At 44.4% G+C, this 23,794-nt stretch overlaps 2 protein-coding genes across 2 annotated transcripts in view; one reads left to right on the top strand and one right to left on the bottom strand.

The window, feature by feature from the left end:
- LOC125302798 (neuroplastin-like) overlaps positions 1-18,155 on the bottom strand; it is a 31,802-nt gene extending 13,647 nt beyond the window's left edge. The window contains exons 1-2 of the mRNA XM_048256118.1: positions 17,856-18,155; positions 12,511-12,912 (exon numbers count right to left, since the gene is read on the bottom strand). Coding sequence (XP_048112075.1) covers positions 12,511-12,912; positions 17,856-17,931 — 478 coding nt within the window. The 5' untranslated portion in view covers positions 17,932-18,155. The remainder of the gene's footprint in view (positions 1-12,510; positions 12,913-17,855) is intronic.
- A 2,177-nt stretch (positions 18,156-20,332) lies between these two features.
- On the top strand, positions 20,333-23,071 carry LOC125303093. The gene is made up of 4 exons (XM_048256611.1): positions 20,333-20,994; positions 21,338-21,495; positions 21,581-21,628; positions 21,724-23,071. Exons 1-4 carry the CDS (start codon positions 20,845-20,847, stop codon positions 22,784-22,786), a joined length of 1,419 nt encoding a protein of 472 aa, XP_048112568.1. The 5' UTR covers positions 20,333-20,844; the 3' UTR covers positions 22,787-23,071.
- Positions 23,072-23,794: the final 723 nt, after the last annotated feature.

Below are 23,794 nucleotides of genomic sequence, written 5' to 3'. Positions count from 1 at the left end.
CAACACAATACACCTCTAACACACACACACACACACACACAACACACACATAACACATCACAATACCTCTAACACACCAACACATTTGGCATTACTGTTACCTCTAACACATATCTAAATCACACACACACACACACTAATACACACACACATCTAACACATCAACACACACACTACATTACAATACACACCTAACACACACACAACATACAGCCACACACACACATCAATATCTAATACACCTCTAATAATTCCACACACACACACATCATCCAGCACACCTTCTAATAACATCCACACACACATCACACATATCACTAACACATCCAAACACACACCTTTAACACACACACACACACACATATTAATACACACCACTAACACATCTAACACACACACATCTAACACATCTAACACACACACACACACACACACACATCAACACACCTTTAACACATCTAACACATACACACACATCAACACACACCTCTAACACACACCCACCCATCAATTCACACCTCTAACACACACACTTCAGCACACACATCAACACACACACACACATCTCTGACACACACACTCACATCAGCACACACCTCTGACATGCTTACATCGAGTCTTTTTTAAACTCGGTCACACACCTCTGACACTCAAAAACACACCTCTAACGTACATATGTGTATATGTGTGTATATGTGTGTATGTAATGTGTACACAACAACATCAACACACCCCATAACCACACGCTGAACACACACTCATACATACGGTACAATAATATACATTTTACTCACAAAATGAGAGATAAATAGATTATCGCAATACAAATAAATAATACAGATAAATGACTAATCATAATACAAATAAATAATACAGATAAATAGCTACAATAATCACAATACAAATATAAGCGTAAAAAAGGAATAAAATCAAAATCAGGTTTTGAATTTAGATATCCTTAGTGATCAATCAACAAGACCAAGATACTTCAAATTATTTTTCTTAATTTAAGCATCTGAACACACTGAAAATCAGTGTAAATTCAGCAGGCACACACTCTCCCATGCCAGGAGAGGCATGTTACACATGTGTGGCGTGTGTTTCCACTTGCTACTTTTGATTACATCAAAATAAAAAATTCATGGCAGTTTCATGACTATTTTCAGATGGCATAGCCTAAGGGAGCAGAGAATCTGGAGCTTGTGAGCAACGAGGAATAATTTAGACCGCCTCTGAGACCAATACTCTGAAACTGAGACATGAGCACGAGATTGCTTAGAGACCAGCTCCAAGATGGCCTCTAAAACTGAGATGACTGCCTGCTTTATGGTCCTTTGTCATTTGTGGTAATTTGTGGTCATTTGTGAGTAACTACCATACTTTAGAAAAGTGTTGAGTTGGTGAGTAACTTTACAGTACTGGTGTTTTAGTGCTGAGATTTAGTAACCTGTAGAGTAACTTTAAGGTGTTACTGTTAATGTGTTGAGTTGGTGAGTAGCTCTATGGTGTTTTTTTTTTATTGTGTTGAGTTGGTGAGTAACTATGGTGTTTCAGTTAATGTGTTGAGTCGTTAAGTAACTCTATGGTGTCTCTGTTAATATGTTGAGGTGGTATCAGTAGCTATGAGGCTAATGAGACAGATGGAGCTCCACCCAGTTCCCCCCATTATCCTATAATCATTCACAAAAGCAAACAATATCAACAGCCTATCAGGCTGCCATATCTACACACATTAGAGTGATGGTTTAAAAACACAGGGAATCCCAACCCTGGCCACTGCACCTGCCTCAGCTCCATACAGGCACTGTGTTTCTGAGAACACAATGCATACAAGGATCAAGGGATAGAGGGGGACGTAGAAAAAGAGAAGGAGGGAGAGCAAAACAGAGGGAGGAGAGGAAATATAAACAGAGACAGAGAGAGAGAAGGGGGGCAGAGAGGGAGAAAAAAGAGAGGGAAGGAGAAAGATACAGAGAGAGAGGGAGAGAGAGAGAGAAAGAGAGAGAGACCTGCAGCTCTGGAGCAGATGGAGCTCAGTCTGAAGAGGAGGGATTATGCCTTCTGCACTGAATCTGCCCCCAGTTCTCTCTCTCTCTCTCTCTCTCTCTCTCTCTCTCTCTCTCACTCAGACACACACACACACACACGTTCGCACATGTACACACAAACTCACACATGCACTCACACCATGCAGGCACACCACATGCATGCAAGCACACACAGACACAATAAAACACACACACACACACACACCTACACAGTGGAAGGGAAAGGATGAGAACACACACACAGACACACATACACTAGTGCAGATGGAGTGAGAAGGGCTCTGGCTAGTTGATCCCCTTTGGAGCTGCAGGTTTGCTAAAGGAAATTCCAGCAGGCTAACTGGGGCCAAAGCTAACAAGCAAATGGGACCACAGCTAACCAGCTAAAGGGGGCCACAGCTAATGGACTAATCAGGGGCCACAGCTAACAAGGTGAACGGGGGGCACAGGCTAAACAGGGCCACAGCTAACAAGCTGAACACAGCAACAGCTAACAAGCTAAATGGGGGCCACATAGCTAACAAGTTAAACGGGGGCTACAGCTAACAGACTAAAATGGGGGCCACATAGCTAACAAGTTAAACGGGGGCTACAGCTAACAGACTAAATGGGGGCCACATAGCTAACAAGTTAAATGGGGGCTACAGCTAACAGACTAAATGGGGGCCACATAGCTAACAAGTTAAACGGGGGTTACAACTAACAGGCTGAATGGAGCAGCACAAGGCGACACCCCAACACTGGATTAATCTGAATGTGGAGGAATTGCAAGCACTAAAACATGCCAAAACACCAACTACACAAATACAGAAACCAGAGAGATGTAGGAAATAAGACATGGCTGTGGAGTGCGCTACTACACAAAACAGAAGCTGACTGTGTATACACTCAGGTGCTCTGTGTGACATAAACTGAACTGAAACTGAAATGCCAGAACTGAAATCAGTGGCCAGCAGGTAAACCGCATGACAGCAGTAAATGCATTTAACAATGCTGTCTCTGTAGTTTCCCTCTCAGCTAATGCAGCAGAGTGGACTTATCATGCATCTTATCTTAGCATGAGATGCGAGGACATCATTTCAGCTTGTAGGATTTAATCAAGACCAGAAAGGTAGCACAACATCTAAAAAATGCAAATGTGTGTAACGACACAAATTGCAGTGGTGGCAATGTCCTTAGGAGGGGGCATCCGTGGGCTACTGGTTAGGGATTTGGACTTGTGACTGAAGGGTGGCAGTAAAGTGATGCAGTGAACACAGTTAAAACAAAATACATACATTTCACTGCAACTAAGAGGTCAAATGACAAGACAAAAACAAAAAATACCAACACCAACAAGCAATACCAATAAAATGTCCTTTCCTAGTCAGACTCTAAGTGAGTCACATTGAAAGTCAATCAGACTGCTCACCAGAGATTTCACAGGAACAGTCAGAGTGGTGGATGTTTTCTCCCTTGCTCAAACGTTCTAACGCATAATATAAATAACTGAATAAAATTAACAATGAAGTGTGAAGTGAAGTGTGAATTTAACACACCTTGTGTAACTTTGGAACACTCAAGTGATTGAACTTGTCAATCACTACCCAGTGGGAGGGGTGTATTTAGACAGAGACTTTCTAATGAGGAGACTCAAAAGAATCCTCCATAGAAATGTATATAGAGTTAGTTCGTAACACCAATATTGCAGTTGTCTAAACATATCCCGCCCCCTCCTGTAATGTAAGTAACCAACCACATGTACTTTTTATGTCAATATGAACCTCCCTTACGTTTGCCTTCCCATTAATTTGAATAAAAAATAGCTGCCGAAATAACTGCTCGAAGCGTGTTGGCCACTGAGTAGGGGGACTTCCCTATAAGGACTTTGGTCTAGCTTACAATCTTCAAATTAAATCACATTAAAATACCTGCAAAACAAAAACACAGCGTCCTAAGTTCAGACTGTGCTGCTGCAGCGTCCTGCACAGCGTCCTGCTGCTGCAGGATTATAGCCTTCCAGTGGCTGTGCACACAGAGACATCCTTCCAGAACCCCCATGCAGTGTGGATCAGGACGGGGGTGATGGGGACTGGACAGGACAGGCAGACGGCTGTAAGAGGAAGCCTGAGTATAAATAACTAATGACGGATTTATGCAGGAAGTGAAGAGGGATTGTGATTTTTCGTAAGCCGCCCATACGGCTGATGTTCCGTAACCTTGGCTAAAACAGCTGTTACCTTTCCTGGACAAAGGGCTCGGAGTGCAGAGACACCACTTCCTATAGTGTCCCCACCACTGATAAGTCAAAAAATGCAGGGGAGATTTGACACTTCCACAGTGGTTCAAGTCCATAGGCGTGCCTGTGCACAAGCCTTTAGTGATACAGGTGCAGGTGAGGCAGGTAAGTATAATCCAAAAAAATCTAAATCACTGCACACTGATCACTATTACCGTCGTTTTTATTTGGAGCGAAGTGGCTTTACTGAGCTCTGAACTTACTTAGCCTGACTTCCCAGGAGATGCTACATTACTTTTCTTCCATTTATTGGTTATTGATTACAGCCATCTTGACTATCAGGAAGATGGCAGAAAGATGGCTGACTCTGCTCCCACTTCCCGAAAATGCGCTCATAAAGGGTTATGTTACTAGCCTGGCCACACCCACCTAGATCTCTTTACAGGGAGATACTAGTCTGGAACAGTTCACTAGCGTTTCCATTGGTCAGATTACCTGTCCAATCAGCAACGAGAGGGGAAGATGCTATAGTTTCAAAATTGAAAGTGGCTGTGGTAAACGGTAGTAGCAACGCCTGCAAACATAAAAAAATTGCAGTTGGAAGAATGTGTACATTTATTTACAGCAAAGGTAGGCTCACATACATTGTTTCCTGACTGCCGATGCTGTTTGTGGACAGTTAATAAAATATAATTTATATAAAAAAAATAATAATATAAAAAAATATCTCGCAGTAGTAGTGAAGAAAACTCCGTCCATTACGATGCTAGGGTTGGAGACACTTCATGTCCATACAATATAATGAAAACACTAAGCAACCTACTATCTTCAGCTTCCATGAGTCGTTTGAAAAGCAGAAGATGCTACACTTCCGCAAAAACAAACACACATACACACACACACATACACAACCACACACACACACACACAATAATACAATTCCCCCAGCTCAGCCTACCAGTGTGAACGGTCTATTTTTCTGCCTTGGGGATTTCACATACTCATTCCACATGAATAGTTTCTTTTTGTATTATTTGTTAATTATTTGTTTATCACCGGCCAAGGGGAAATGATGTATCTTGCAGTGAATCTAAATTCTTCATGGTGGCCTATGAAATGTAATGGGTTCATCCAGTTGTGTAACCTGGTTTGCTGTAGTGGTTATACAGTGATATTGCTTAGATAGCCTGTAGTGCTCAGGGTGATGGGTGGAAGCGCATTGGACAAGAGTGTTTTCCATATCCAGCATTCAAATGACATCTTGTCACATCTTGTTTTGTGAAAATATCTCACATCAAAATTCTATCACAAATATATGTTGATACATATCTTTGGCTATTTTAAGTGGTTATATGGAAATGTTTTTTTTTTAAGTGGGTATTCTGCACAGACCTGCTTATCACATAGATGATCCAAAATATATTTGTTCACTTTTGTTGCTCATTACTCATTTCTAATCTTGCAGAAGCTGACTACAGAGCTGACTACAGAGTGCAGTACCGACTACAGAGTGCAGTACTGACTACAGAGAGCAGAGCTGACTACAGAGTGCAGTACCGACTATAGAGTGCAGTACTGACTACAGAGCACAGAACTGACCTAGGAGTGCAGTACGACTATAGAGTGCAGAGCTGACTACTGGGAGTGCAGTACCCGACTACAGGTGCAGTACCGACTACAGAGTGCAGAACTGACTACAGAGTGCAGTACCGACAACAGAGTGCAGTACCCGACTACAGAGGCAGAACTGACTACAGAGTGCAGTACCGACTATAGAGTGCAGTACTGACTACAGAAGCAGAACGGCTACAGAGTGCAGTACCGAATACAGAGTGCAGTACCGGTACAGAGGCAGAACTGACTACAGGTGCAGTACCCGAATACAGAGTGCAGTACCGAGTACAGAGAGCAGAACTGACTACAGAGTGCAGTACCCGAATACAGAGTGCAGTACTGACTCCAGAGAGCAGAACTGACTACAGAGTGCAGTACCGACTATAGAGTGCAGTACTGACTACAGAGAGCAGAACTGACTACAGAGTGCAGTACCGAATACAGAGTGCAGTACCGAGTACAGAGAGCAGAACTGACTACAGGTGCAGTACCGACTACAGAGTGCAGTACCGACTACAGAGTGCAGTACTGACTACAGAGAGCAGAACTGACTACAGGTGCAGTACCGACTACAGAGTGCAGTACTGACTACAGAGAGCAGAACTGACTACAGAGTGCAGTACTGACTACAGAGAGCAGAACTGACTACAGGTGCAGTACCGACTACAGAGTGCAGTACCGACTATAGAGTGCAGTACTGACTACAGAGAGCAGAACTGACTACAGGTGCAGTACCGACTACAGAGTGCAGTACTGACTACAGAGAGCAGAACTGACTACAGAGTGCAGTACCGACTATAGAGTGCAGTACTGACTACAGAGAGCAGAACTGACTACAGAGTGCAGTACTGACTACAGAGAGCAGAACTGACTACAGAGTGCAGTACCGACTACAGAGTGCAGTACTGACTACAGAGAGCAGAACTGACTACAGAGTGCAGTACCGACTACAGAGTGCAGTACTGACTACAGAGAGCAGAACTGACTACAGGTGCAGTACCGACTATAGAGTGCAGTACTGACTACAGAGAGCAGAACTGACTACAGAGTGCAGTACCGACTACAGAGTGCAGTACCGACTATAGAGTGCAGTACTGACTACAGAGAGCAGAACTGACTACAGAGTGCAGTACTGACTACAGAGAGCAGAACTGACTACAGAGTGCAGTACCGACTATAGAGTGCAGTACTGACTACAGAGAGCAGAACTGACTACAGGTGCAGTACCGACTACAGAGTGCAGTACTGACTACAGAGAGCAGAACTGACTACAGGTGCAGTACCGACTATAGAGTGCAGTACTGACTACAGAGAGCAGAACTGACTACAGGTGCAGTACCGACTACAGAGTGCAGTACCGACTATAGAGTGCAGTACTGACTACAGAGAGCAGAACTGACTACAGAGTGCAGTACCGACTATAGAGTGCAGTACTGACTACAGAGAGCAGAACTGACTACAGAGTGCAGTACCGACTACAGAGTGCAGTACTGACTACAGAGAGCAGAACTGACTACAGGTGCAGTACCGACTACAGAGTGCAGTACCGACTACAGAGTGCAGTACCGACTACAGAGTGCAGTACCGACTATAGAGTGCAGTACTGACTACAGAGAGCAGAACTGACTACAGAGTGCAGTACCGACTATAGAGTGCAGTACTGACTACAGAGAGCAGAACTGACTACAGAGTGCAGTACCGACTACAGAGTGCAGTACTGACTACAGAGAGCAGAACTGACTACAGAGTGCAGTACCGACTATAGAGTGCAGTACTGACTACAGAGAGCAGAACTGACTACAGAGTGCAGTACCGACTACAGAGTGCAGTACTGACTACAGAGAGCAGAACTGACTACAGAGTGCAGTACCGACTATAGAGTGCAGTACTGACTACAGAGAGCAGAACTGACTACAGAGTGCAGTACTGACTACAGAGAGCAGAACTGACTACAGGTGCAGTACCGACTATAGAGTGCAGTACTGACTACAGAGAGCAGAACTGACTACAGAGTGCAGTACTGACTACAGAGAGCAGAACTGACTACAGAGTGCAGTACTGACTACAGAGAGCAGAACTGACTACAGAGTGCAGTACCGACTATAGAGTGCAGTACTGACTACAGAGAGCAGAACTGACTACAGGTGCAGTACCGACTACAGAGTGCAGTACCGACTATAGAGTGCAGTACTGACTACAGAGAGCAGAACTGACTACAGAGTGCAGTACTGACTACAGAGAGCAGAACTGACTACAGAGTGCAGTACCGACTATAGAGTGCAGTACTGACTACAGAGAGCAGAACTGACTACAGAGTGCAGTACTGACTACAGAGAGCAGAACTGACTACAGGTGCAGTACCGACTACAGAGTGCAGTACTGACTACAGAGAGCAGAACTGACTACAGAGTGCAGTACCGACTATAGAGTGCAGTACTGACTACAGAGAGCAGAACTGACTACAGAGTGCAGTACTGACTACAGAGAGCAGAACTGACTACAGAGTGCAGTACCGACTATAGAGTGCAGTACTGACTACAGAGAGCAGAACTGACTACAGAGTGCAGTACTGACTACAGAGAGCAGAACTGACTACAGGTGCAGTACCGACTATAGAGTGCAGTACTGACTACAGAGAGCAGAACTGACTACAGAGTGCAGTACCGACTACAGAGTGCAGTACCGACTACAGAGTGCAGTACCGACTACAGAGTGCAGTACCGACTACAGAGTGCAGTACCGACTACAGAGTGCAGTACCGACTACAGAGTGCAGTACCGACTACAGAGTGCAGTACCGACTATAGAGTGCAGTACTGACTACAGAGAGCAGAACTGACTACAGGTGCAGTACCGACTACAGAGTGCAGTACCGACTACAGAGTGCAGTACCGACTACAGAGTGCAGTACCGACTACAGAGTGCAGTACCGACTACAGAGTGCAGTACTGACTACAGAGAGCAGAACTGACTACAGAGTGCAGTACCGACTACAGAGTGCAGTACTGACTACAGAGAGCAGAACTGACTACAGAGTGCAGTACTGACTACAGAGAGCAGAACTGACTACAGAGTGCAGTACCGACTATAGAGTGCAGTACTGACTACAGAGAGCAGAACTGACTACAGAGTGCAGTACCGACTACAGAGTGCAGTACTGACTACAGAGAGCAGAACTGACTACAGGTGCAGTACCGACTACAGAGTGCAGTACCGACTACAGAGTGCAGTACCGACTACAGAGTGCAGTACCGACTACAGAGTGCAGTACCGACTACAGAGTGCAGTACTGACTACAGAGAGCAGAACTGACTACAGAGTGCAGTACCGACTATAGAGTGCAGTACTGACTACAGAGAGCAGAACTGACTACAGGTGCAGTACCGACTATAGAGTGCAGTACTGACTACAGAGAGCAGAACTGACTACAGGTGCAGTACCGACTATAGAGTGCAGTACTGACTACAGAGAGCAGAACTGACTACAGGTGCAGTACCGACTATAGAGTGCAGTACTGACTACAGAGAGCAGAACTGACTACAGGTGCAGTACCGACTACAGAGTGCAGTACCGACTATAGAGTGCAGTACTGACTACAGAGAGCAGAACTGACTACAGAGTGCAGTACCGACTATAGAGTGCAGTACTGACTACAGAGAGCAGAACTGACTACAGAGTGCAGTACTGACTACAGAGAGCAGAACTGACTACAGGTGCAGTACCGACTACAGAGTGCAGTACCGACTACAGAGTGCAGTACCGACTACAGAGTGCAGTACTGACTACAGAGAGCAGAACTGACTACAGGTGCAGTACCGACTACAGAGTGCAGTACCGACTACAGAGTGCAGTACCGACTACAGAGTGCAGTACCGACTACAGAGTGCAGTACCGACTACAGAGTGCAGTACCGACTATAGAGTGCAGTACTGACTACAGAGAGCAGAACTGACTACAGAGTGCAGTACCGACTACAGAGTGCAGTACCGACTATAGAGTGCAGTACTGACTACAGAGAGCAGAACTGACTACAGAGTGCAGTACTGACTACAGAGAGCAGAACTGACTACAGAGTGCAGTACCGACTACAGAGTGCAGTACCGACTACAGAGTGCAGTACTGACTACAGAGAGCAGAACTGACTACAGAGTGCAGTACCGACTACAGAGTGCAGTACTGACTACAGAGAGCAGAACTGACTACAGGTGCAGTACCGACTATAGAGTGCAGTACTGACTACAGAGAGCAGAACTGACTACAGAGTGCAGTACCGACTACAGAGTGCAGTACCGACTACAGAGTGCAGTACCGACTACAGAGTGCAGTACCGACTATAGAGTGCAGTACTGACTACAGAGAGCAGAACTGACTACAGAGTGCAGTACTGACTACAGAGAGCAGAACTGACTACAGGTGCAGTACCGACTACAGAGTGCAGTACTGACTACAGAGAGCAGAACTGACTACAGAGTGCAGTACCGACTACAGAGTGCAGTACTGACTACAGAGAGCAGAACTGACTACAGAGTGCAGTACCGACTACAGAGTGCAGTACTGACTACAGAGAGCAGAACTGACTACAGAGTGCAGTACTGACTACAGAGAGCAGAACTGACTACAGAGTGCAGTACCGACTACAGAGTGCAGTACCGACTACAGAGTGCAGTACTGACTACAGAGAGCAGAACTGACTACAGAGTGCAGTACTGACTACAGAGAGCAGAACTGACTACAGAGTGCAGTACTGACTACAGAGAGCAGAACTGACTACAGAGTGCAGTACCGACTATAGAGTGCAGTACTGACTACAGAGAGCAGAACTGACTACAGAGTGCAGTACTGACTACAGAGAGCAGAACTGACTACAGAGTGCAGTACTGACTACAGAGAGCAGAACTGACTACAGAGTGCAGTACTGACTACAGAGAGCAGAACTGACTACAGGTGCAGTACCGACTACAGAGTGCAGTACCGACTACAGAGTGCAGTACCGACTATAGAGTGCAGTACTGACTACAGAGAGCAGAACTGACTACAGAGTGCAGTACCGACTATAGAGTGCAGTACTGACTACAGAGAGCAGAACTGACTACAGGTGCAGTACCGACTATAGAGTGCAGTACTGACTACAGAGAGCAGAACTGACTACAGAGTGCAGTACTGACTACAGAGAGCAGAACTGACTACAGAGTGCAGTACCGACTACAGAGTGCAGTACTGACTACAGAGAGCAGAACTGACTACAGAGTGCAGTACCGACTACAGAGTGCAGTACCGACTACAGAGTGCAGTACCGACTACAGAGTGCAGTACCGACTACAGAGTGCAGTACTGACTACAGAGAGCAGAACTGACTACAGAGTGCAGTACCGACTATAGAGTGCAGTACTGACTACAGAGAGCAGAACTGACTACAGGTGCAGTACCGACTATAGAGTGCAGTACTGACTACAGAGAGCAGAACTGACTACAGGTGCAGTACCGACTACAGAGTGCAGTACTGACTACAGAGAGCAGAACTGACTACAGAGTGCAGTACCGACTATAGAGTGCAGTACTGACTACAGAGAGCAGAACTGACTACAGGTGCAGTACCGACTACAGAGTGCAGTACCGACTACAGAGTGCAGTACCGAATACAGAGTGCAGTACCGACTATAGAGTGCAGTACTGACTACAGAGAGCAGAACTGACTACAGAGTGCAGTACCGACTACAGAGTGCAGTACTGACTACAGAGAGCAGAACTGACTACAGGTGCAGTACCGACTACAGAGTGCAGTACCGACTATAGAGTGCAGTACTGACTACAGAGAGCAGAACTGACTACAGAGTGCAGTACTGACTACAGAGAGCAGAACTGACTACAGGTGCAGTACCGACTTTTATGCTTGTGGATGTTTCTAGAACTCTGTGAGTCTAAGTCTTGTGTGGGTATTTTTGGTTTTGCGTGGTGTCTGTGAGTGTGTGCGAGTGCTGCTGGTTGTATGTGTTTGTGTGTTTTAGATTGGGGAGTTCATCAGTGTCTATTGCTGTAGGCCAAGCAACACTACAGCTCAGAGAGGCTGACATTTCCTCACTCCTCCTCCTCACTCACTGACAGCAGCAGCCACATTCAGCCACTTGGGTGGGGAGGGGTCATTAATTTGGTCTCTACCTCTGGGTAGAGCAGGAGACACATTCATGATGGAGGAGTGGGGGATGGGGAGCAGGTTCATTAAGGGGTACACAAGAAGGCATGCAGCTCGCAGACTTACACCATACAACCTTCCATTACAACTATGAGCAAAAGTAGCCATTGGTGTGTGAGTGAGAGTGAGTTGGTGTGTGTGTGTGTTTGTGTGTGTGTGTGTGAATGCGTGTGTGTGTATGGGTGGTGTCATTGAACAGAATATTGGGGGATCTACACCTACTACAAGTACTAAGTAGAGCTGTAAACAGGATGCTGCGGACGATCGCCACTAGGGGGAGCTTCACCAAGGAGACTCACTCTGCAGTACTGTAAAAAAAGGCTAACAGGGTGGAGGTTTAGGTAGAGTCTAGCTGCTGTTGTGTCTGCAGGATACTAGGCGGTACTCCACCTCTAGGCGATATGAGAGGGGGTGGGGTTTATCTGCAGGAAGGGGTGGAGCCTAATGGCTGCTCTCTCAGCTGGGTAGTATGGGGAGCGTCACCCCCAGACTCACTCTGCAGAACCGTGACGGTGGCCTGGGCTCGGATCCAGGTGGTGGACGGGTTCTGTCGCAGGTCGTTGCGGCGCGGGTCGTTACTGGCGCGACACTCGTACGTCCCCGAGTCGTCAAGGCTGACGTATGTGACGGCGAGTACGCTAACGGCGTTGGTGGCGTACGCCGTGTTGATGGATACACGGCGCTTGCGTGCACCATCCCAGAGCTGGCGGAATGAGTCTGCCCGGTTCACCTCGGCGTACCACCACTGGATCTCCGGGGTGGGGCTGCCCACTACGTCACAGTACAGCTCAAACGTGTCCCCCGTCAGCTTAGTCTCCGACAGGGGCGACTTCACAAACCCCGCTGCACCCATCGGGGGTGGAGGGGGAGGCAGGAGGTCAGCATGCAGGGGCAAGAGAGCGGGGCAAGAAGGGCCGAAAAAAGAGAAAAAAGGAAAGGGTTGAAGGAAAAGAAAACAATGAAGGACAAAAGATTAACATAAAATAGACAAAATGAATAAGGACAAAACAAGGACAAAAGAACACAAGCAGCAAAATAAATAAACAGAAGACACACATTGAAAGTAAACAGGCTCATGCAAGGCATTCATAAAAAAATAAATGTGACATAATGGTCCAGCTGAACAAAAATATAGATCAGTGTTTCCCATACATGGACTTATTTGTGGCAGCCCACCACAATATCAACACTGACCACCACACAATGATTTTCCAGGTTGTACTACATTTTGCTTAAATCTGGTTAGTATCATAACCACGTTGCGCTAATTTGTTTAAAAAACTGTTGCATTCAAGTTAATTCTGCAAACCTACCACCACAAATAGAATTCAATTCTGTGGGAAACACTGTAGATAATTGATGAATAAAGAAAAGCTTGAAAGTCCTCAAACTGACCCATACAATAACCTTGACCAGTAAAACTGACCTGTAATTCACATTAACAGCATATTTATTCAGTTCCCATGCATACAGTACATGCATACAAGTCCATACCCTCAAAGATACAGCATGTTTTAAAACCTCCCTAAAAGGGTTTATTAATTTATTTCATGGATAAGACTCAGTATGAACAAGAGCAGGCAAGCGACTGAAAACCCTCACCGTGTTCAAGAAAGCGAAACATCCTGATACCGACCCAGGTCACCCTGTAGGAAGACCCAGATATGGTGACCCTTTACATTGTTTGAACAATTCAAGTAAATTGGACCAGTATTTGTTTGTTATGTGAACAGACACACTCAGATGGACAGACCGACGGACCCTCAGCACCCTACTGGGATCAGGACACCATCCATAAAGACTGGACTGTAGCACATCCGAGTCACTGCACAAGAATCCCCAGGTTACATTCATCCCCTCCTGCATGGCTGTGATGTGTGATGTGTATTCTGTTGAGCTGTAATCTGTGTGAGAGTGAGAAGGTGGAACCTTATGACACGGTTCAAGTGTGGTGGAGTAGTGGGTAAAGCATTGAGTGGCATCTGCAGCTGACAGGAAGTGAGATGAGAAGAGGCGACCACCTGTCACTTCTTCTCTGAGCAACTCATCAATCAACACCATCTGAATATGTACTGGGATGTCTATGTGAGTTGGCCAAGCCGCATTTCTCTCACACTCTCTCTCTCACACACACACACACAGTCTCAAACACTCACACACCAACACACATACACACTCAGAATCTCAAACACTCTCTCACACACTCAAACATGCAATATCTCTCTCTCACACACTCAGACTCTCACAGCATTTCTTATGAACAGCAGTCTGCATGTTCCCAAGGTCACTGGATGGAGAGGACATTTCTCCATAGCAACCATTTCAGCTGTGAACTATCATCTGCTGAGAGAGGGGATGATTCCACCAGTGTGTCTGGTCATCAGCAAGTGCTTAGGTGGACAGAAAATTAGACGATCTGTCACAGAGGAGGAACGCTGCTAGCACTAGATCTCTGTCCTAGACCTACAGACATAGGAGGAACAGTGCTAATGCTAGATCTCTGGACCCTGGACCCACAGACAGAGGAGGAACAGTGCTAATGCTAGATCTCTGTCCTGGACCCACAGAGGAGGAACAGTGCTAATGCTAGATCTCTGTCCTGGACCCACAGAGGAGGAACAGTGCTAATGCTAGATCTCTGTCCTGGACCCACAGAGGAGGAACAGTGCTAATGCTAGGTGGAACCTCACCCCCACCCCGTCACATAGGAGGAAGAGTGCTGGAGCAGTAGCTCTGTCCCCTGGCATGTGTGGGCACATAGTGAGAGACGCATTCCGTTTCCATAGCAGCACACTGAGGCAACCAAGCAGGTGCTTAAACACAGTGCTGTAAGTGAAAAAAAAAAATCAACTGAGCATTCTCACCCCACACAGATCTGCCTCCCACATACACACACACACACACACACACACTATCTCCATGATTCAGACACAAGCCTAGCAGTTCAGCACAGTGTATAATGTGCTTAATAATGTTTTGGGAGAGATACAAACTATCAGTGTAAGAACTCTCTAACCCTGAAGGCAATCAGCATGCTTCTCTTTAAAAAAAAACACATTGGTAGTTGTCCATAAGAGAGTTGGGTGACACAATGCCATGCAAATGAGTCCTCAAGTGCGCTGCAGATGATTGATCTCGACTAGAAGCCGCAGATCGATGAAATACAACCCAAACAAAGGAACACAATGCTGTCCAATCACTATTAACAACACTCTCTCAAAATGCTAGTATTCTCATAAGCACGCTAACTGGGTAAGCAATTTACTAACAGTCACAATTAACTCTGATTTTAACATAGGCCTAACAAATACAGTAGATCAACAGCAACTAACAGATAACAGCTTTGATATTCTCACACCTTTCCTCTTTACTCGACAATAATGTTTTCTCAAAGACCATCTCCTAGTTAGTATGGTGGAGCAAAAGTGGACCACGGCACGTTTAACATTTCATGAGAAACTAGAGCTTTGCCGATTGAATGTCACTGGAAACAATACACTCCTCGGCGTATGTGTGTGTGTGTGTGTGTGTATTTTTCCTTTCTCCCTGCCATCCTGTGTCTCATTACCTCTCCCTTCATCTCTCTGAAACTCTTAAAGGAGAATGTAGAAACAGTGAGGGGGTGCAAAGCCAAGCCAGCGGGATTCAGATCGGGCACCCCCATCAGACCGATGTCCCTGCGGATCGGCAGCTGCTATGAGTGCTGATAAATGAGGCCAAATGGCACCACATCTTACAACCAGCCTGTAGACTAGACTGGCACCACATCTTACAACCAGCCTGTAGACTAGACTGGCACCATCTTACAACCAGCCTGTAGACTAGACTGGCACATCTTACATACAGCATGTAGACTAGACTGGCACATATACAGCCTGTAGACTAGACTGGCACATCTTACTTATACAGCATGTAGACTAGACTGGCACATCTTACAGACAGCCTGTATGTAGACTAGACTGGCACCACATCTTACAACCAGCCTGTAGACTAGACTGTAGAATAGTTACATCCAGTGATGGCACACATTCATAACCAGCAGGGCAGATGACACACACACACACACACACACACACACGTCCTCAGTTAGCCCCACCCAGACAAAGCTCCTTCAATCAGCCCCAGCATCTGCACATCAAATAGGCTGCTTTTAAAAAGCCTCACTCTGGCTGTGCTGTGTGTGGCCACAGGGCCAGTTATGGAGAAATAGCCCTGTCTAGTTGCCAAATAAACCATCTAAGCAGCAGTAGGAATGGTTCTTCCTTAACTGATTCAAGATCAATGTTAATGTGGGTGGGAGCAAATAGACACAATTTACTTGTTTTATTGGTGAAAAGACTCATCTTCTGTAGACATACATTTTTAAAATGACAAGCCACAACTTTGTCGTTTAAAGCAAATGAATTTGCAAACACCTCGGCTATGGGACGGCACTTTGAGAACCACAGCTGAATTACGCATATCACCATCAACACCTTTCTGAGTAATGTATCCTATAGGCAAAGCAGACCCAATATTCTGTGAGAGAGGGGAGAGCAGACATCCTCGCCTACTGTCCTCAGCAGTTTTTCCTCTCTACAGTAAGAGCAAAATGGAAGAGGTCGGGGAGGCAGATGCATGGTTGTCACACTGCCCACCACTGACCCTGAGGACAGACGTGCAGACACCGTCGCTGTCCAGTGAACAGCGCCGTCCCACCTCCAATCGCACTCTCCTCGGGTTTAAGGCATTCCGCAACACATAACACAGCCGCGACAACGTTCTGTAATTTAGACTGAGTGAATTCATTACAAGTCTTCTGAGAGCTCAATGTCATAAAGCACTGCGGCGCTCCCCCAGTTAAGACTTTAACGGGTTCACTCACACAGAAGGACATTAACGGCAAGCAGCCCGCTGCTGCATCGGCGCTATTAATAGAAGCATACAGCAGAGAGCACTGGTGCTATTTACGGCTCTGCAGAGACTGGTATTCAGTCCAGCATCTCGATCTAGACACCATCATAATATGTTTCTTGAAATCGCACTCACAGCTGTTAAAACAGCTGAGAACAGATAGGATACCCCACTGTTCAGTCAGGAAATATAAATAAAAAATAAATGGCACCACACGTAAAACAAAAAGGTGGGAAACAAGTGCATTACTGAGTCATCGGCTTTCGAGAGATAATTGTGATCTGGCAATTCAGGATATAGTCGTATAGGTTATGTAAGAACTAGTAGCTCATGTCTCAGACTAGCCTACTATAGTAACCTTCACCTGCAGAACCTAGTCAAGTCTGCCCTTGTCAACCGATGAGCGAGTCCCACATCCAACAGCACTCGGCTGTCTCATCAATCACTCTGTAACAGACCTTCCCTCGAGTGATAAACGCTTGCCTATCCATTCTGCGTGCTTCGACGACAGCAAATAATACAGTATTAGGCAACTGTACACTACACAAATTCACTGTAATATTAGGCTAGCTACGTAACGTTGCACATGGGACTGATATTTAAAGTCGACATGATTCCACCGTCCATATGAACCTATTCGACCACGTTACCCTGTTACCCTGTTATATTAGGCATATCAGATTCCTATTATTATTATGAAATCGGCAGTTTGCTGAACTAGGCTAACGTTACGCCGACGTACTGAACGAGGGCGTCCCGTCAGTCATTTCCACCCGTCATACCAACCTGAAGGAATCCGTTTAGCTATGCCTATAGAACCTCAAACACGAAGGGAAAACGAGATTTGAATGAATGAGTATTTCATGTAGCAAAAAATAGCATAATTTTCTTACCGTTCTGAGCTGACACCAAATGAAGCATCAGGGCTCCGAAAATAATCGCCACCGGCTTTCCTTGACAGGACACCATTCTAGCGATCGGTGGCGAGCAGGTACCTGGTGATATGGGATGTTGTTTGAGAGATCAGTGGTTTATATGACAGCACAATGTAGCCACCGATACACGAAAAAATATTACAGCGCAGCTCGAAACTACGAATAGAATTAAGCACAAATTCCCTGTTAAGTGAAAGCGAAGCAGCAGATGCCACCTGGACAAATTATGAACTGTTGCCCGGTGTATCGCAGCGAAGGACTTACTTGAAGGAGCTACCTCTTTGCATTGCTCAGAAATTCCCGCGAGATTACATCCTTAACCAAGTGAAGGTCTGCGAGACTTGTGCTGCCCTCTCCTCCGTAATGGACGCACCAATCAATTAGCCTAAGGTAAAGTAAATTCGATCAGAAGGCACAAACTTTTTAATTCTTTATGTAAAAGCATCCTAATTTGCGTATATAATCTCCAAGTAGGCCCAAGGAAGCGTGCATTTGAGTATCCAATATGCAAAGTGAAGTCTACGCTTTGTAAACCACAGGGGCTAGGCCTAGCCAATATCACACCGGCCTATCCTTCATTTTTGGCCGATCACAATTTAACAGGGTAATGCTTGAAACAAGAAAGGATGACATCAAACTGGTAGTGTCATTCTTGGAAAATATGTCCTCCAGACACCGACGCATGTGTTAGAGGGACTTAGAGATCAAGCAGTTTGCTGCAAGGCACCTGGCTAAGCCCTCACCATCTATGGCTCAGAGTTCCTTCCCATAATCCAATTTGACCCACTGCTCTGATCACCAGTCAGCATGACCAAACGTCAGTCTACGCAAAACTTTTACAGACAAAACAAACAGTGTTCTTGTTCTACATGTGTGTTGCTCTTACAAAGACACTGAGCAGGCCAAAAAGAACAATCTTGACCAGACTATGATGAATCTTAATGGCTAAACATGAGAAAACTATGAAGGACTCATTCTAAAAATGTTTTCATTAGAACACATTTAAATGTGTAAATGCTATTCAACTGGATAAATATAACTGGACCACCAAAATTCTTTTTTTGTTGGAGCACAGCACCTTGTTCATAGGGAGGGCATACAAGGCCAGGATGCTGGAGACATACCTGCGGCACAATTCTGCCACCTGCTGTCCAGACTGGTAAATTGCAGAATTGCCTAATGAGCACCCATGAACACAATTTTGCCACGGCTTACAGTTTTTCTCAATTGCTATAACACAATGTCTGAAACCTTGCTCCATTGTCTTAAAACATTAAACACAAAACCTCATCTTCAAGCACTATTTACAAAACCTCTGACTCCTCTTGCAAAATCAAAGTTTCGCCTCAAAACAGTTTTACCTGTGCTCAAAATCAAACACTGCTCTCAAATCATAAACAAAGCGATCAAAATGATATACAATATCATGCAGTCAGTAAACAATACACCAAAAATAGAAAACACATTGTTTAAAACATAGTTCACAGGGAGAAGTATACATTTTTAATCTCAAAACAATTTTTTTGTTTTTCCCCTCATTCCAAAAACATCATCATAGTCATAGTAGCTCAGAACTGATCAGAAATTACTACTTTGCTGCTCTGCAATTTTTTTTTGTTCTTCCTCCTCCTTGTTCCCCACCTCATACGCACTCGTCCTCGTCCTCATTCTCACCTTCAACAACCTGTTTGCTCTCTAAAATGGCCTATATTGGGTCACATCATTTGAAACAAGTGAAATCAATTTTGAGTGGTTGTGTTTAATCAATGACATGTCTGTGCTCTATGTGTATTTTGTTGCCACTTGTGTTTACCAGTATGGATGACATGACATTAATCAGAAATTACTACTTCACTTCGCTTGCGATCTTTTTTGTTCTTTCTCCTGTACCTTAATTTTTATAGTAGGCCCAGGCCTACTGTACCCTGCATCTCACAGACTTGTCCTTTGTTTCTGTGATACTGTAATTATTGTTCTTTGTTGGAACCTGCAACCAGTCAAAATCTATTGATACATTTTGAGTGGTTGTGTTTAATCAATGACATGTAGGCTATGCTCTGTTTAAGCAATAAGCCCCGAGAGGCCGTAGGTTACACTGATTCTACAACAGCTATGGGGCGTTAGGCACGAAACCCCCCTTAGCTGTTGTAGAATCAGTGTAACCTACGGACTCGAGTGGCTTATTGCTTTTCTAAAACTGTTATTATAAATACCTGGCAACGTTTCATAAAGTAAAGGCACAGCAACTAGAAATATAACGAGTTATTCCTAAATAATCAAAACGAAGTTATCTCAGGTGTAGGATTTTGTCATATCAGATATCACATGTCAGATGGTGCCTATCTTACAGGTGGAGCTCCGCCTCTACAAGCATTTTGGATCTCAATTGCGCTTTAATAGTGTTGTGCGTGTAAATATGCCACTATGGACGTGCATACCATAAAACATCTGATGACAATCGGTTTATTTGATGTTACAGGTTACCAAAAATGACTGCAGTGTAGATTACGATTTCGCTCATAAATGCGGAAGTAATTGTTTTTTAATATAGGCGGTCTTGCGTCTCCACGTTTGACGATTGCCCAACATCATCCCAACACCGAGAACGCGCAGATCTGAACTGAAAGCCTAATTTGACAAATATATCACGTAACTGAGTATATAGGCCTATCACGTAACCTTGAGTCAAGGCTTTGTGTAGCCTGCATTAGGTCTAAATAGCCTAGATATGTCTAACGTGCTTCGTAGTATTTACTCGAACGTTCCACCAGAGAAAAGGCGTGTTCGTCTTAATGCAGATCTGACTTGATGTGATGCATGCTGGGTTGAACACAAAGGAGACGAAGACGGGCTCTGGTTGGTTCCACCAGAGAATGTCTGGTTCCACCGAGACTGAGGGGTACACTTACCACTTCCGGGAGTTCTCACAACGCGATTTATCAGTGCAATGGCGCCTCACTGCTGTGTTCCCCAATGCACTTCATCACACAGGAAAAAATCTTACAGAGGACAAACGTTTCACCGTTTCCCCAAAGATCAGGGACTACGTCGACAATGGATAATAAACATCAGAAGGGACCCTGGTCGTAACTTTAAGGTAAGTTTTATTATATTTCTGGTGCTGTGAGGCTGAGCCGTCTCCATAACTAGCTTGAGCAGAGAGCCAGGTTGTTGAAATATATACAGCTTAGTCCAAAATTAGTAGTATGTTATTAAAATCTACCACCACAGATTCACTAGTATCAGCATATTCTGAGTGACCTTGTTTGTATTTCTTGTTAGACCTTGTTTGTAGCTTCTAGTCACAAGTTAACCTAGGGAATATACATCACATCCGTTTTCTAGGAGGAGGATGTACAGGAGTCACATTGAGTCTGTCTGATCAATACAATTATACATGTAAAAATGTTTATATGATTACATTTTATTTGCTGATGCAGATAAACACATACACAAAAGTGTGCTCGGAGCATTTCCTCCCAGACTGCCTTGTGAAAAGCAGGACTGGCATCACCAAGTTGAAACCAGGAGCTGTGCCAACAGTGTTTGCATGGAGTTCTGTCAGACCAGAGGGGAGGAGTGTTGTTAGAACTGCAAGGTAGTATTTAAATGAATTAACTTACTAGTTTGTAATGCATTTATTAACTGTGTAGTGACAGTATTTCTCTGTTGATGATTTCCAGTAATGTTTCCACGGATCTCGATGATCGACATGGTGTGAATGTGTTGAGGTACGTAAAAGGTGTAATTGGTTACATGAATTGAGCATGAGTATCCTTGTAAAAGGCCTAATGTGTCCATCAATATGTTTCTCTTATACTTCCAGTGAAGAGATACCCCCTCCGCACCCAGACCATGAATATGCTGCACTGCCTCCCTCACTTCAAGATCAACTTGAGGAAGCCCGCAAGACCATCGGTGATCAAGAACTTTTAATTTTAGATCTTAAACAAAAACAGTTTTTGATTTCAAATTTTCAAGGTGACGATAAACAGATTTCATTTTATACAGGGTTCCCAGATTATGAAACATTTAAAGCTGTGTTTATGGCCCTGCAACCTACTGCAGAAAATATGGTGGGTTGGAGTCAGGCTCAGCGACTTAAACATACAAGTGGGGAGGTACTTCGTCAAGGCTTTAGCGCCTCTAAATTGTCCACTATGGACCAGTTTTTTCTTTTTCTTTGTAGGTTGAGGCAGGGATTTCCTGAGCAGGATCTTGCAACCCGTTTCCATGTATCACAGTCAACAGTAAGCAGGGTCTGTGTGACCTGGGTCAATTTTTTGTACTTTATGTTGGGATCACTTCCAATGTGGCCTTCAAGGAAAACTGTGGATGAACTTATGCCAGATTGTTTTAAATGCACGTTCCCGGCTACTAGAGTTATATTAGATTGCACAGAAATTCATGTACAGAAACTTAGCTCCAAGGTCCTTAACTCAGCGATTCATTCACACTACAAAGGTAACACCAAATTTAAGGGCCTAATAGGCATTGCCCCCTCAGGTGAAGTGACTTTTGTCAGTGAATTATATACAGGTTCAATATCTGACAAAGAAATTACCAAAAAATCAGGTATCCTTTCTGTTCTCGAAGAAGGAGATATGGTAATGGCCGATAAAGGCTTTCTCATCAAGGACCTTCTCTCTGAAAGACAGGTCTCCCTTGTAATCCCTCCTTTTTTAGGCCCAAGTGGACACTTCACTGCAGACGAAGTTCGAAAGACTCAAGCGATAGCAAGACTGCGAATTCATGTAGAGCGCGCTATTAGGCGGATTAAAGAGTACCATATTTTGGATAAAGTCTTACCCATGACACTGGTGGGCTCTGTTAACCAACTGTGGTCCGTCTGTGCCCTTTTAACTAATTTTCAAGGTCCTCTCTTTTAAAATTGTAATGTTAATGTAAATATCTACCAATGTTATGTAAATTGAAATCTTAATATCCACAAATGTATTCAAACCTTGAATAAAAAGGGTTCATCTTTACGAATCTGTACAAAACCTTAACCATCATTATTGTGGAAAAGTCATGGTAAAACTTGCCAGAACAAAAACCAGCCAGAAGATAACAGGAATGAGGGAGGGCAGGGGAGTTGGATGAGGTTTGTTAAATTTTAAACTGATTAAGGAAGTTTTGTTTTGTAATTGTTCAATAAAACCACTTGTTATGGATTTTTTATGGACTTGGAGTAATTTTTACTCAAAATGAATGGCTGGGATAGATTCAGCACCCCTAAAACCCCCTAGTTAGACATCTCAAAAGCTAATATTGGTAAGAATTTTTTTTGCAGATTGGGGGGGGGGGGGGGGCTAACTTTCCCTAACTAATTGAGAATGAGTTTTGCTGAAAAGTGTAAGTGAGATCTACAAATTGTGTTTTACCATGTGAAATGGTTTAAGGCAGTGGTCCCCAAACTTTTCCTTCCGAGGGCCAGCTCACTATGCCTGGCTCTAAGAGAGGGCCAGAGACTCGGAGTATATCAGTAACCATAAATAGCTTAGTGCTGTGAACAACAACAGTCTACCTTAGTTGAATATTCTATTACATTTAATCATAGGCTACTGCAATTTAATGCCATTGTTAGCTGTGTTTATATTGCCATCATGCCATGTAAAATGTAGCTCAAATGAAATGACACGAATAAAAAGACTTTAGCATTCCCAAAAGTATATTTTATTTAAAATGTGTGAACTCTGAACTCTGTGTCTTTGCATACACAGCTCAAGTTGTGAACAAGCAATATCCTACAAATAATTTAAAGTTCTCAAACTATGAGAGTCTTATGTTTTAAGTGCTGGCAAAAACATCTGAAATGACCACCATTCTAACTTTCACTCACCTGATGAGAACTTTGTGAATTGTGAATTTGGATGAACATTTTAACGAGTGAATAA

Source organism: Alosa alosa, chromosome 11, assembly GCF_017589495.1.
Source record: "Alosa alosa isolate M-15738 ecotype Scorff River chromosome 11, AALO_Geno_1.1, whole genome shotgun sequence".
NCBI lineage: Eukaryota > Metazoa > Chordata > Actinopteri > Clupeiformes > Clupeidae > Alosa > Alosa alosa.
This window is presented reverse-complemented; position numbering and strand designations above follow the sequence as displayed.